The following is a 12,137-nucleotide window of genomic DNA, read 5'->3' on the forward strand; positions in this document are numbered from 1 at the left end:
GAAAACTGCCGTGTGCAGTGATATAACGCATGGTGACCTACTGTGGTCGCCTTGACTGAATCATGCAAAACCAATTCAATGATGCTGCAAAACAACACAGTTGCATCATTTGTGAAAAATGTGTAGAAATATAGTGAAATACATTGACATGTTTCCATTATAGCATATTCATTGATAAAACAACACCATGACACACGATATACTAGTGACATTAAAGTTTATTGCGATGATACACTGTAGTCTTTGCAGATACTTAGCATAACGTGATTGATGCAGTCACATCACTGAGCACACATCAACTACAGCATGACCAAATTGTTAAAAGTCTCCAACCATGCATACAACTCAAAGTGGTGAAACTGCTTTAAGACAAAAAGCACAACAAAATAATATGTAGTGTTTGTTGGAGCAGGAATCCTCAGAACCTGCAGCACACTCCACAGATGCCGGGGGTGCAGCAGCCGCAGCAGAAGCGACACTTAATGCCACGCTTCTCTCTGTTGTTATACGGCATCTGTGTGAAAGACAAGAGACATGAGCAAGGTGTTCACCTGCAGCATCATCAGTCACTGTGAGGAAACACAACCACTGAGATTGAATGTGTCTCAGTTCAGTCAGTTATCTGAACATACCTGCCAGGAGTCCACTGACGTCTCGTCCTGTGCAGCAACTGGATTGTCATTGCTCATTGGCTCCTCCAGCTCTTGCATCTGTTGATGAATTGTGCACATTTACAGAAGGAGAGATATTTCAACATTCTGACAAAACATTTCCAGCTAATAAGTGAATGAAAGAAGTTGGAGTCAAGTTCTTACTTCAGTGACTGGGACAGCAGAGCTCTCCTGAAGGCAAATAAAGGTGAGCACGACGGCCACTGCAACTGCAACACTGAATGTCTTCATCTCAGGAGGGTTTGAGTGGTTTGAGTTGTTAAATCAACTAGATGTGTTCAGGTCTGTTGGTGGCTCCTGTCAGCTCTTTGGCGTTCTTCTTGTCTGATGGTTGAGTGTGTAGAACATGCTGGTATTTATACTGACTTCAGCCACTGTTGCCTCATGACCTACAGCACTTACTTGCCTCCAGGAATGGGCTTGCATCACTCGCTGGGTGATGCTGGGAATGGTTGTAGGAAATTCCCGAGGAGTGGGATGTTCCCTATTTTCCAGGGTTAAGAATAAGGTTAAGGTTAAGGTTAGTACCCAGTGTCTGTCACAACATGAACATCAACCATTGTCTTCTACATCAGAACACACAGTTCCATACATGAAGAATTTGCTGCATAGGTTTGAAAATATAAGTTTGGAAGCAAAATGTACTCTGTTTTTATGTGCTCTTATATGAATTATACAAGCTTGATTTTAAACAATGGTGTCCCATATAAATTTCGAAGGAAGGACATGAAAGAAACGTCCTTCAGACAGGTGCAAGATGGCATGATGCACCTATACTGACAGCTGATCTTGTAAAAGCTTTACAAACACAACAACAAACAGTACCATGAGCGACTCCACACCTGCAGGAATATACAGCTGACTACTTATTTTTTCAAACACTGGGATTTCGTCGACTGAAGTGCAGTTACCTCAAACTCATGTGAATGCAATTACTAAATAAATGTTAAGGGGTTTTCTTCAAACAAAATTATATGTTTGCCGTGATTGGATGTAATAAAAGCTCAAATGGTAGTTTTCAGAAATGCTGTCATATTATAAAATAGAGGTTTAAAAAACTGAGTAGTCAGCTGTTTATTCCAGCAGGTGTGGAGTCACTCATGGTACTGTTTGTTGACACAGACGTGATAAGAAGTAAGGGGTTTTGGTTATTGCGCAAGATATTTGTTGACACTGAAGTTACTGTAAATTCAAATGGCTCCTGTCTTTATCAGTGTAAACTGCACACAGTGTTTACCTCATTTACTCAACCAGACAATCTGAAGATGTTTAAGTGACGAGGAAACAAAATATTAAGTACAAGAATCAATAATTAGGTATTTTGTTGGCAAATTCAGATTATCATAATATCACTGTGATTACATTGATTGTTTAAAATGTATCATATATAACATTGATCTATTAACTATTGTTAACAAATGCCAAGACATCAGGATTACTATTGCAATAACGCTCAATAAAGGAACAAAAGCTTTTACAAGATCAGCTGTCAGTATAGTTGCATCATGCCATCTTGCACCTGTCTGAAGGACGTTTCTTTCATGTCCTTCCTTCGAAATTTATATGGGACACCATTGTTTAAAATCAAGCTCGTATAATTCATATAAGTGCACATAAAAACAGAGTACATTTTGCTTCCAAACTTATATTTTGAAACCTGTGCAGCAACTTCTTCATGTATGGAACTGTGTGTTCTGATGTAGAAGATAATGGTTGATGTTCATGTTGTGACAGACACTGGGTACTAACCTTAACCTTAACCTTATTCTTAACCCTGGAAAATAGGGAACATCCCACTCCTCGGGAATTTCCTACAACCATTCCCAGCATCACCCAGCGAGTGATGCAAGCCCATTCCTGGAGGCAAGTAAGTGCTGCAGGTCATGAGGCAACAGTGGCTGAAGTCAGTATAAATACCAGCATGTTCTACACACTCAACCATCAGACAAGAAGAACTCCAAAGAGCTGACAGGAGTCACCAACAGACCTGAACACATCTAGTTGATTTAACAACTGAAACCACTCAAACCCTCCTGAGATGAAGACATTCAGTGTTGCAGTTGCAGTGGCCGTCGTGCTCACCTTTATTTGCCTTCAGGAGAGCTCTGCTGTCCCAGTCACTGAAGTAAGAACTTGACTTCAACTTCTTTCATTCACTTTTTAGCTGTAAATGTTTTGTCAGAATGTTGAAATATCTCTCCTTCTGTAAATGTGCACAATTCATCAACAGATGCAAGAGCTGGAGGAGCCAATGAGCAATGACAATCCAGTTGCTGCACAGGACGAGACGTCAGTGGACTCCTGGCAGGTATGTTCAGATAACTGACTGAACTGAGACACATTCAATCTAAGTGGTTGTGTTTCCTCACAGTGATTGATGATGCTGCAGGTGAACACCTTGCTCATGTCTCTTGTGTTTCACACAGATGCCGTATAACAACAGAGAGAAGCGTGGCATTAAGTGTCGCTTCTGCTGCGGCTGCTGCACCCCCGGCATCTGTGGAGTGTGCTGCAGGTTCTGAGGATTCCTGCTCCAACAAACACTACATATTATTTTGTATTGTTTTTTTTTTTTATCACATTTCTCTCAATGTATCACCTTCTGCAGTATTTATGGTTGTAGAACTCGAAGGATTTAACTTGATTTGGTCATGCTGTAGTTGATGGGTGCTCAGTAATTTGACTGCATCACCCATTATGCTGAATATCTACAAACACTATCACAATAAACTTCAGTTTTACCAATTTAAAGTGTGTAACAGTGTTTTTCAATACTCTCTAATAGATGTTCAATCTATAGCCAGTAGAGTTGTTGTATTAGAAGAGTCTTCCAGTGTGCAGGAGGCGATTAAATTCATTTTCTGTCATATTTCTAAAATAAAACCTGTCTTAAACTTGCATTGATTATCAGCTAAGCTTGATTATTCTTTACAGTGTGCTCTACTCTCAGCACAAATATACTATAATACCACATAATATAAGTGTATCAATAGGTTTGTGTGTGTGCACTGAGGGATTTTAACAAACTGAGGCACAGTTTTACATCTAAGTTAGAAAGTTACACATGATGGAAGCTCTTTTGTAAACATCAACTTCAGAGAATTTGGAAGTGTTTTAACAGACACTTAGATGCTCTCTCACTTCCCCACACAGTCAACAGCCACAAATCAACCTTTACATACTTAAACAGATATGGAACAAACTGTGTCATGAAATAAAAGCTGAAACGAAGTATTCATAATATTATTAGGTTTACATAATTACATTGTTTCAACTCAAGGGACATATTTATTTTTCAAGTTTGGAAGTGCTCCATTTTCAAACTTTAGGGACATTTTGGAAGTCTCAGTTAATCGGACAGATCTGGCTAACTAGCCCAGTTGCTTCAAGTGGTTGCTAAGTAGTACATTATTGACTTGATTAAAAAAAAAGCCCATCTTGATTAGCTAGCTGCAATAATGAATGAAAATAAATTCCACATATTGACTAACAACACATCCTGTGATTGCTGATATCACTAGTAGCTAGCTGGTATATTACAATCTATTTATAATTTTGATATCTTGATTGTCCATACTGTAATTTTACTCTGTTAATAAAATAAATAAAATGACTCGACTTGACTGAAAGTGTGGTAACAAACTTACTGCATGAGGACGAACATTAACCTGTCTATAGATACGCTCTAAGGGCAGCCTCTATAATAAAAAGTGCAGTGTGCAGTGATATAATGCGCGTATTGAGAATAGTGAAAAGCCAATTTTGCATATTCACTGATAAAACAGCAGTGTGACACACAATATATTATTTGTTGTGATGATACAATGTAGTCTTTGCAGATATGTGTGTGTGTGTGTGTGTGTGTGTGTGTGTGTGTGTGTGTTCCTTTCACCTATCTGTGTGAATGGTGTGCTTGAGTTTTACCTCTTGTGTGTTTGTGTAGTCTGTCCCCTTCCAGGTCTCCATGGTGGAGAGGAGGTCTTGTGGCTCAGGTCCAATCAGTTTGGTGACACCTGAAGTTGCTCAACATCCTCCCGGATCCATATTCTTCATACATGTCACACATCGATTTATAATTTTGACATCCTGACTGTCAATTTTGTAATTTTACAGTGTCAATATTGGCTCAACTTGACTGAAAGAGCAGTAACAAACTCACTGTGTGATGGCTAACATTAGCCTGTCTATAGATACGACATATAGATAAAAGAAGTGTTACCTCTGCACACACCAAACTGCATTAGTACTTCATACTTTGTTATTCTGTTATGGTGTTCTGACTCTATGTTCGATTCTTGAACCAGTCTATAGTTACGCTCTCAGTGCAGCCTCTATATTGAAAACTGCCGTGTGCAGTGATATAACGCATGGTGACCTACTGTGGTCGCCTTGACTGAATCATGCAAAACCAATTCAATGATGCTGCAAAACAACACAGTTGCATCATTTGTGAAAAATGTGTAGAAATATAGTGAAATACATTGACATGTTTCCATTATAGCATATTCATTGATAAAACAACACCATGACACACGATATACTAGTGACATTAAAGTTTATTGCGATGATACACTGTAGTCTTTGCAGATACTTAGCATAACGTGATTGATGCAGTCACATCACTGAGCACACATCAACTACAGCATGCCTAAATTGTTAAAAGTCTCCAACCATGCATACAACTCAAAGTGGTAAAACTGCTTTAAGACAAAAAGCACAACAAAATAATATGTAGTGTTTGTTGGAGCAGGAATCCTCAGAACCTGCAGCACACTCCACAGATGCCGGGGGTGCAGCAGCCGCAGCAGAAGCGACACTTAATGCCACGCTTCTCTCTGTTGTTATACGGCATCTGTGTGAAAGACAAGAGACATGAGCAAGGTGTTCACCTGCAGCATCATCAGTCACTGTGAGGAAACACAACCACTGAGATTGAATGTGTTTGCCTCAGTTCATTCAGTTATCTGAACATACCTGCCAGGAGTCCACTGACGTCTCGTCCTGTGCAGCAACTGGATTGTCATTGCTCATTGGCTCCTCCAGCTCTTGCATCTGTTGATGAATTGTGCACATTTACAGAAGGAGAGATATTTCAACATTCTGACAAAACATTTCCAGCTAATAAGTGAATGAAAGAAGTTGGAGTCAAGTTCTTACTTCAGTGACTGGGACAGCAGAGCTCTCCTGAAGGCAAATAAAGGTGAGCACGACGGCCACTGCAACTGCAACACTGAATGTCTTCATCTCAGGAGGGTTTGAGTGGTTTGAGTTGTTAAATCAACTAGATGTCTTCAGGTCTGTTGGTGGCTCCTGTCAGCTCTTTGGAGTTCTTCTCGTCTGATGGTTGAGTGTGTAGAACATGCTGGTATTTATACTGACTTCAGCCACTGTTGCCTCATGACCTGCAGCACTTACTTGCCTCCAGGAATGGGCTTGCATCACTCGCTGGGTGATGCTGGGAATGGTTGTAGGAAATTACAGAGGAGTGGGACGTTCCCTATTTTCCAGGGTTAAGAATAAGGTTAAGGTTAAGGTTAGTACCCAGTGTCTGTCACAACATGAACATCAACCATTATCTTCTACATCAGAACACACAGTTCCATACATGAAGAAGTTGCTGCACAGGTTTGAAAATATAAGTTTGAAAGTAAAATGTACTCTGTTTTTATGTGCTCTTATATGAATTATACGAGCTTAATTTTAAACAATTGTGTCCCATATAAATGTCGAAGGAGAGACATGAAAGAAACGTCCTTCAGACAGGTGCAAGATGGCATGATGCACCTATACTGACAGCTGATCTTGTAAAAGCTTTACAAACACAACAACAAACAGTAGCATGAGCGACTCCACACCTGCAGGAATATACAGCTGACTACTTATTTTTTCAAACACCTACTTTCCAGTATGACAGGGGAGTATAAAGGTCAGCATTTCTTAAAAGATTCTCTACATTTTCTGAACTCCAATACTAGTGAAACAATCTACAGTTCAGGAAATGATGAGTGTGCTGTGTTTTCGCACACAGGAAGTGATGTTTCATTTCATGTTGCCTGCAAAATTAGAAACATTAAAAGAATCAATAATTAGGTATTTTGTTGGCAAATTCAGATTATCATAATATCACTGTGATTACATTGACTGTTTAAAATGTATCATGTATAACATTGATCTATTAACTATTGTTAACAAATGCCAAGACATCAGGATTACTATTGCAATAACGCTCAATAAGGGAACAAAAGCTTTTACAAGATCAGCTGTCAGTATAGGTGAATCATGCCATCTTGCACCTGTCTGAAGGACGTTTCTTTCATGTCTCTCCTTCGACATTTATATGGCACACAATTGTTTAAAATTAAGCTTGTATAATTCATATAAGAGCATATAAAAACAGGGTACATTTTGCTTCCAAACTTATATTTTCAAACCTGTGCAGCAACTTCTTCATGTATGGAACTGTGTGTTCTGATGTAGAAGATAATGGTTGATGTTCATGTTGTGACAGACACTGGGTACTAACCTTAACCTTAACCTTATTCTTAACCCTGGAAAATAGGGAACATCCCACTCCTCGGGAATTTCCTACAACCATTCCCAGCATCACCCAGCGAGTGATGCAAGCCCATTCCTGGAGGCAAGTAAGTGCTGCAGGTCATGAGGCAACAGTGGCTGAAGTCAGTATAAATACCAGCATGTTCTACACACTCAACCATCAGACGAGAAGAACTCCAAAGAGCTGACAGGAGTCACCAACAGATCTGAACACATCTAGTTGATTTAACAACTGAAACCACTCAAACCCTCCTGAGATGAAGACATTCAGTGTTGCAGTTGCAGTGGCCGTCGTGCTCACCTTTATTTGCCTTCAGGAGAGCTCTGCTGTCCCAGTCACTGAAGTAAGAACTTGACTCCAACTTCTTTCATTCACTTATTAGCTGTAAATGTTTTGTCAGAATGTTGAAATATCTCTCCTTCTGTAAATGTGCACAATTCATCAACAGATGCAAGAGCTGGAGGAGCCAATGAGCAATGACAATCCAGTTGCTGCACAGGACGAGACGTCAGTGGACTCCTGGCAGGTATGTTCAGATAACTGACTGAACTGAGACACATTCAATCTCAGTGGTTGTGTTTCCTCACAGTGACTGATGATGCTGCAGGTGAACACCTTGCTCATGTCTCTTGTCTTTCACACAGATGCCGTATAACAACAGAGAGAAGCGTGGCATTAAGTGTCGCTTCTGCTGCGGCTGCTGCACCCCCGGCATCTGTGGAGTGTGCTGCAGGTTCTGAGGATTCCTGCTCCAACAAACACTACATATTATTTTGTTGTGCTTTTTGTCTTAAAGCAGTTTTACCACTTTGAGTTGTATGCATGGTTGGAGACTTTTAACAATTTAGGCATGCTGTAGTTGATGTGTGCTCAGTGATGTGACTGCATCAATCACGTTATGCTAAGTATCTGCAAAGACTACAGTGTATCATCGCAATAAACTTTAATGTCACTAGTATATCGTGTGTCATGGTGTTGTTTTATCAATGAATATGCTATAATGGAAACATGTCAATGTATTTCACTATATTTCTACACATTTTTCACAAATGATGCAACTGTGTTGTTTTGCAGCATCATTGAATTGGTTTTGCATGATTCAGTCAAGGCGACCACAGTAGGTCACCATGCGTTATATCACTGCACACGGCAGTTTTCAATATAGAGGCTGCACTGAGAGCGTAACTATAGACTGGTTCAAGAATCGAACATAGAGTCAGAACACCATAACAGAATAACAAAGTATGAAGTACTAATGCAGTTTGGTGTGTGCAGAGGTAACACTTCTTTTATCTATATGTCGTATCTATAGACAGGCTAATGTTAGCCATCACACAGTGAGTTTGTTACTGCTCTTTCAGTCAAGTTGAGTCAATATTGACATTGTAAAATTACAAAATGGACAATCAGGATGTCAAAATTATAAATCAATGTGTGACATGTATGAAGAATATGGATCCGGGAAGATGTTGAGCAACTTCAGGTGTCACCAAACTGATTGGACCTGAGCCACAAGACCTCCTCTCCACCATGGAGACCTGGAAGGGGACAGACTACACAAACGCACAAGAGGTAAAACTCAAGCACACCATTCACACAGATAGGTGAAAGGAACACACACACACACACACACACACACACAAAGACGCAAAGACTACATTGTATCATCACAACAAATAATATATTGTGTGTCACACTGCTGTTTTATCAGTGAATATGCACAATTGGCTTTTCACTATTCTCAATACGCGCATTATATCACTGCACACTGCACTTTTTATTATAGAGGCTGCCCTTAGAGCGTATCTATAGACAGGTTAATGTTCGTCCTCATGCAGTAAGTTTGTTACCACACTTTCAGTCAAGTCGAGTCATTTTATTTATTTTATTAACATAGTAAAATTACAGTATGGACAATCAAGATATCAAAATTATGAATAGATTGTAATATACCAGCTAGCTACTAGTGATATCAGCAATCACAGGATGTGTTGTTAGTCAATATGTGGAATTTATTTTCATTCATTACTGCAGCTAGCTAATCAAGATGGGCTTTTTTTTAAATCAATTCAATAATGTACTACTTAGCAACCACTTGAAGCAACTGGGCTAGTTAGCCAGATCTGTCTGATTAACTGAGACTTCCAAAATGTCCCTAAAGTTTTAAAATGGAGCACTTCCAAACTTGAAAAATAAATATGTCCCTTGAGTTGAAACAATGTAATTATGTAAACCTAATAACATTATGAATACTTCGTTTCAGCTTTTATTTCATGACACAGTTTGTTCCATATCTGTTTAAGTATGTAAAGGTTGATTTGTGGCTGTTGACTGTGTGGGGAAGTGAGAGAGCATCTAAGTGTCTGTTAAAACACTTCCAAATTCTCTGAAGTTGATGTTTACAAAAGAGCTTCCATCATGTGTAACTTTCTAACTTAGATGTAAAACTGTGCCTCAGTTTGTTAAAATCCCTCAGTACACACACACAAACCTACTGATGCAAGTTTAAGACAGGTTTTATTTTAACAATATGACAGAAAATGAATTTAATCGCCTCCTGCACACTGGAAGACTCTTCTAATACAACAACTCTACTGGCTATAGATTGAACATCTATTAGAGAGTATTGAAAAACACTGTTACTCACTTTAAATTGGTAAAAATGAAGTTTATTGTGATAGTGTTTGTAGATATTCAGCATAATGGATGATGCAGTCACATTATTGAGCACCCATCAACTACAGCATGACCAAATCAAGTTAAATCCTTCAAGTTCTACAACCATAAATACTGCAGAAGGTGATACATTGAGAGAAATGTGATCAAAAAAAACCCATAACAAAATAATATGAAGTGTTTGTTGGAGCAGGAATCCTCAGAACCTGCAGCACACTCCACAGATGCCGGGGGTGCAGCAGCCGCAGCAGAAGCGACACTTAATGCCACGCTTCTCTCTGTTGTTATACGGCATCTGTGTGAAAGACAAGAGACATGAGCAAGGTGTTCACCTGCAGCATCATCAGCCACTGTGAGGAAACACAACCACTGAGATTGAATGTGTCTCAGTTCAGTCAGTTATCTGAACATACCTGCCAGGAGTCCACTGACGTCTCGTCCTGTGCAGCAACTGGATTGTCATTGCTCATTGGCTCCTCCAGCTCTTGCATCTGTTGATGAATTGTGCACATTTACAGAAGGAGAGATATTTCAACATTCTGACAAAACATTTCCAGCTAATAAGTGAATGAAAGAAGTTGGAGTCAAGTTCTTACTTCAGTGACTGGGACAGCAGAGCTCTCCTGAAGGCAAATAAAGGTGAGCACGACGGCCACTGCAACTGCAACACTGAATGTCTTCATCTCAGGAGGGTTTGAGTGGTTTCAGTTTTAAATCAACTAGATGTGTTCAGGTCTGTTGGTGACTCCTGTCAGCTCTTTGGAGTTCTTCTTGTCTGATGGTTGAGTGTGTAGAACATGCTGGTATTTATACTGACTTCAGCCACTGTTGCCTCATGACCTACAGCACTTACTTGCCTCCAGGAATGGGCTTGCATCACTCGCTGGGTGATGCTGGGAATGGTTGTAGGAAATTCCCGAGGAGTGGAATGTTCCCTATTTTCCAGGGTTAAGAATAAGGATAAGGTTAAGGTTAGTACCCAGTGTCTGTCACAACATGAACATCAACCATTATCTTCTACATCAGAACACACAGTTCCATACATGAAGAAGTTGCTGCACAGGTTTGAAAATATAAGTTTGAAAGTAAAATGTACTCTGTTTTTATGTGCTCTTATATGAATTATACAAGCTTAATTTTAAACAATTGTGTGCCATATAAATGTCGAAGGAGAGACATGAAAGAAACGTCCTTCAGACAGGTGCAAGATGGCATGATGCACCTATACTGACAGTTGATCTTGTAAAAGCTTTTGTTCCTTTATTGAGCGTTATTGCAATAGTAATCCTGACGTCTTGGCATTTGTTAACAATAGTTAATAGATCAATGTTATACATGATACATTTTAAACAGTCAATGTAATCACAGTGATATTATGATAATCTGAATTTGCCAACAAAATACCTAATTATTGATTCTTGTACTTAATATTTTGTTTCCTCGTCACTTAAACATCTTCAGATTGTCTGGTTGAGTAAATGAGGTAAACACTGTGTGCAGTTAACACTGATAAAGACAGGAGCCATTTGAATTTACAGTAACTTCAGTGTCAACAAATATCTTGCGCAATAACCAAAACCCCTTACTTCTTATCACGTCTGTGTCAACAAACAGTACCATGAGTGACTCCACACCTGCTGGAATAAACAGCTGACTACTCAGTTTTTTAAACCTCTATTTTATAATATGACAGCATTTCTGAAAACTACATCCAATCACGGCAAACACGTCATTTTGTTTGAAGAAAATCCCTTAACATTTATTTAGTAATTGCATTCACATGAGTTTGAGGGAACTGTACTTCAGTTGACGAAATCCCAGAATTTCCACCATTAAACTGAGGACATCACCTCTGGTAGGCAAGATCCTGCATGCAGGTCAGTGGTGTTTTCATTTCAATCATTCTTATCGTGAATGGTGTGTATTCCTGTTTTTAAACACAGCTGCAAAATTTCTTTGTAAGTGAAAATACAATTTAATGTTTCACTAGTGTGTATTTGAGAGTATTGCAGTGTAGAAAACGTAGAGAATCAGTTATTATAGGGGTCATTTGAATTTTCAGCAACTTCAGTCATTCCAAATACATTTTGCAATAACCAAAATCCCTACTTCACTCATTTATTGATAACCCTGCTGACATGCATGCTGTCTCCATGTGACCAACATAACAGAAATAAATAAAATAATAACACAGTACTTGCCTGATCTTTAAACGTTCGTCTCCATTGAAGAAG

General features: G+C 39.2%; 4 protein-coding genes across 4 annotated transcripts; 1 reads left to right on the plus strand and 3 right to left on the minus strand.

The window, feature by feature from the left end:
• Positions 1-418: 418 nt before the first annotated feature.
• LOC139290245 (hepcidin-like) lies at positions 419-902 on the minus strand. Its single transcript, XM_070911965.1, has 3 exons — positions 816-902; positions 633-710; positions 419-514 (listed from the first exon to the last, which is right to left on the minus strand). Exons 1-3 carry the CDS (start codon positions 900-902, stop codon positions 419-421), a joined length of 261 nt encoding a protein of 86 aa, XP_070768066.1.
• Positions 903-2,709: 1,807 nt separating this feature from the next.
• LOC139290247 (hepcidin-like) lies at positions 2,710-3,193 on the plus strand. The gene is made up of 3 exons (XM_070911967.1): positions 2,710-2,796; positions 2,902-2,979; positions 3,098-3,193. The coding sequence occupies exons 1-3, from the start codon at positions 2,710-2,712 to the stop codon at positions 3,191-3,193; spliced, it is 261 nt and encodes an 86-aa protein (XP_070768068.1).
• Positions 3,194-5,427: 2,234 nt separating this feature from the next.
• On the minus strand, positions 5,428-5,915 carry LOC139290246 (hepcidin-like). Its single transcript, XM_070911966.1, has 3 exons — positions 5,829-5,915; positions 5,646-5,723; positions 5,428-5,523 (listed from the first exon to the last, which is right to left on the minus strand). The coding sequence occupies exons 1-3, from the start codon at positions 5,913-5,915 to the stop codon at positions 5,428-5,430; spliced, it is 261 nt and encodes an 86-aa protein (XP_070768067.1).
• A 4,187-nt stretch (positions 5,916-10,102) lies between these two features.
• On the minus strand, positions 10,103-10,586 carry LOC139289710 (hepcidin-like). Its single transcript, XM_070911329.1, has 3 exons — positions 10,500-10,586; positions 10,317-10,394; positions 10,103-10,198 (listed from the first exon to the last, which is right to left on the minus strand). Exons 1-3 carry the CDS (start codon positions 10,584-10,586, stop codon positions 10,103-10,105), a joined length of 261 nt encoding a protein of 86 aa, XP_070767430.1.
• Between the last annotated feature and the right edge of the window lie 1,551 nt (positions 10,587-12,137).

The sequence above is a fragment of the Enoplosus armatus genome, chromosome 9 (genome assembly GCF_043641665.1).
Source record: "Enoplosus armatus isolate fEnoArm2 chromosome 9, fEnoArm2.hap1, whole genome shotgun sequence".
Lineage (NCBI taxonomy): Eukaryota > Metazoa > Chordata > Actinopteri > Centrarchiformes > Enoplosidae > Enoplosus > Enoplosus armatus.

What these genes read in the sequence shown, in the direction of transcription:
- LOC139290247 (XM_070911967.1), top strand. Translation starts at nt 2,710, where the DNA reads ATGAAGACATTCAGTGTTGCAGTTGCAGTGGCCGTCGTGCTCACCTTT. An exon ending in CTGCTGTCCCAGTCACTGAA is followed by an intron (nt 2,797 to 2,901) that starts GTAAGAACTTGA and finishes ATTCATCAACAG; the next exon opens with ATGCAAGAGCTGGAGGAGCC. An exon ending in CGTCAGTGGACTCCTGGCAG is followed by an intron (nt 2,980 to 3,097) that starts GTATGTTCAGAT and finishes TGTTTCACACAG; the next exon opens with ATGCCGTATAACAACAGAGA.
- LOC139289710 (XM_070911329.1), bottom strand. Translation starts at nt 10,586, where the DNA reads ATGAAGACATTCAGTGTTGCAGTTGCAGTGGCCGTCGTGCTCACCTTT. An exon ending in CTGCTGTCCCAGTCACTGAA is followed by an intron (nt 10,395 to 10,499) that starts GTAAGAACTTGA and finishes ATTCATCAACAG; the next exon opens with ATGCAAGAGCTGGAGGAGCC. An exon ending in CGTCAGTGGACTCCTGGCAG is followed by an intron (nt 10,199 to 10,316) that starts GTATGTTCAGAT and finishes TCTTTCACACAG; the next exon opens with ATGCCGTATAACAACAGAGA.
- LOC139290246 (XM_070911966.1), bottom strand. Translation starts at nt 5,915, where the DNA reads ATGAAGACATTCAGTGTTGCAGTTGCAGTGGCCGTCGTGCTCACCTTT. An exon ending in CTGCTGTCCCAGTCACTGAA is followed by an intron (nt 5,724 to 5,828) that starts GTAAGAACTTGA and finishes ATTCATCAACAG; the next exon opens with ATGCAAGAGCTGGAGGAGCC. An exon ending in CGTCAGTGGACTCCTGGCAG is followed by an intron (nt 5,524 to 5,645) that starts GTATGTTCAGAT and finishes TCTTTCACACAG; the next exon opens with ATGCCGTATAACAACAGAGA.
- LOC139290245 (XM_070911965.1), bottom strand. Translation starts at nt 902, where the DNA reads ATGAAGACATTCAGTGTTGCAGTTGCAGTGGCCGTCGTGCTCACCTTT. An exon ending in CTGCTGTCCCAGTCACTGAA is followed by an intron (nt 711 to 815) that starts GTAAGAACTTGA and finishes ATTCATCAACAG; the next exon opens with ATGCAAGAGCTGGAGGAGCC. An exon ending in CGTCAGTGGACTCCTGGCAG is followed by an intron (nt 515 to 632) that starts GTATGTTCAGAT and finishes TCTTTCACACAG; the next exon opens with ATGCCGTATAACAACAGAGA.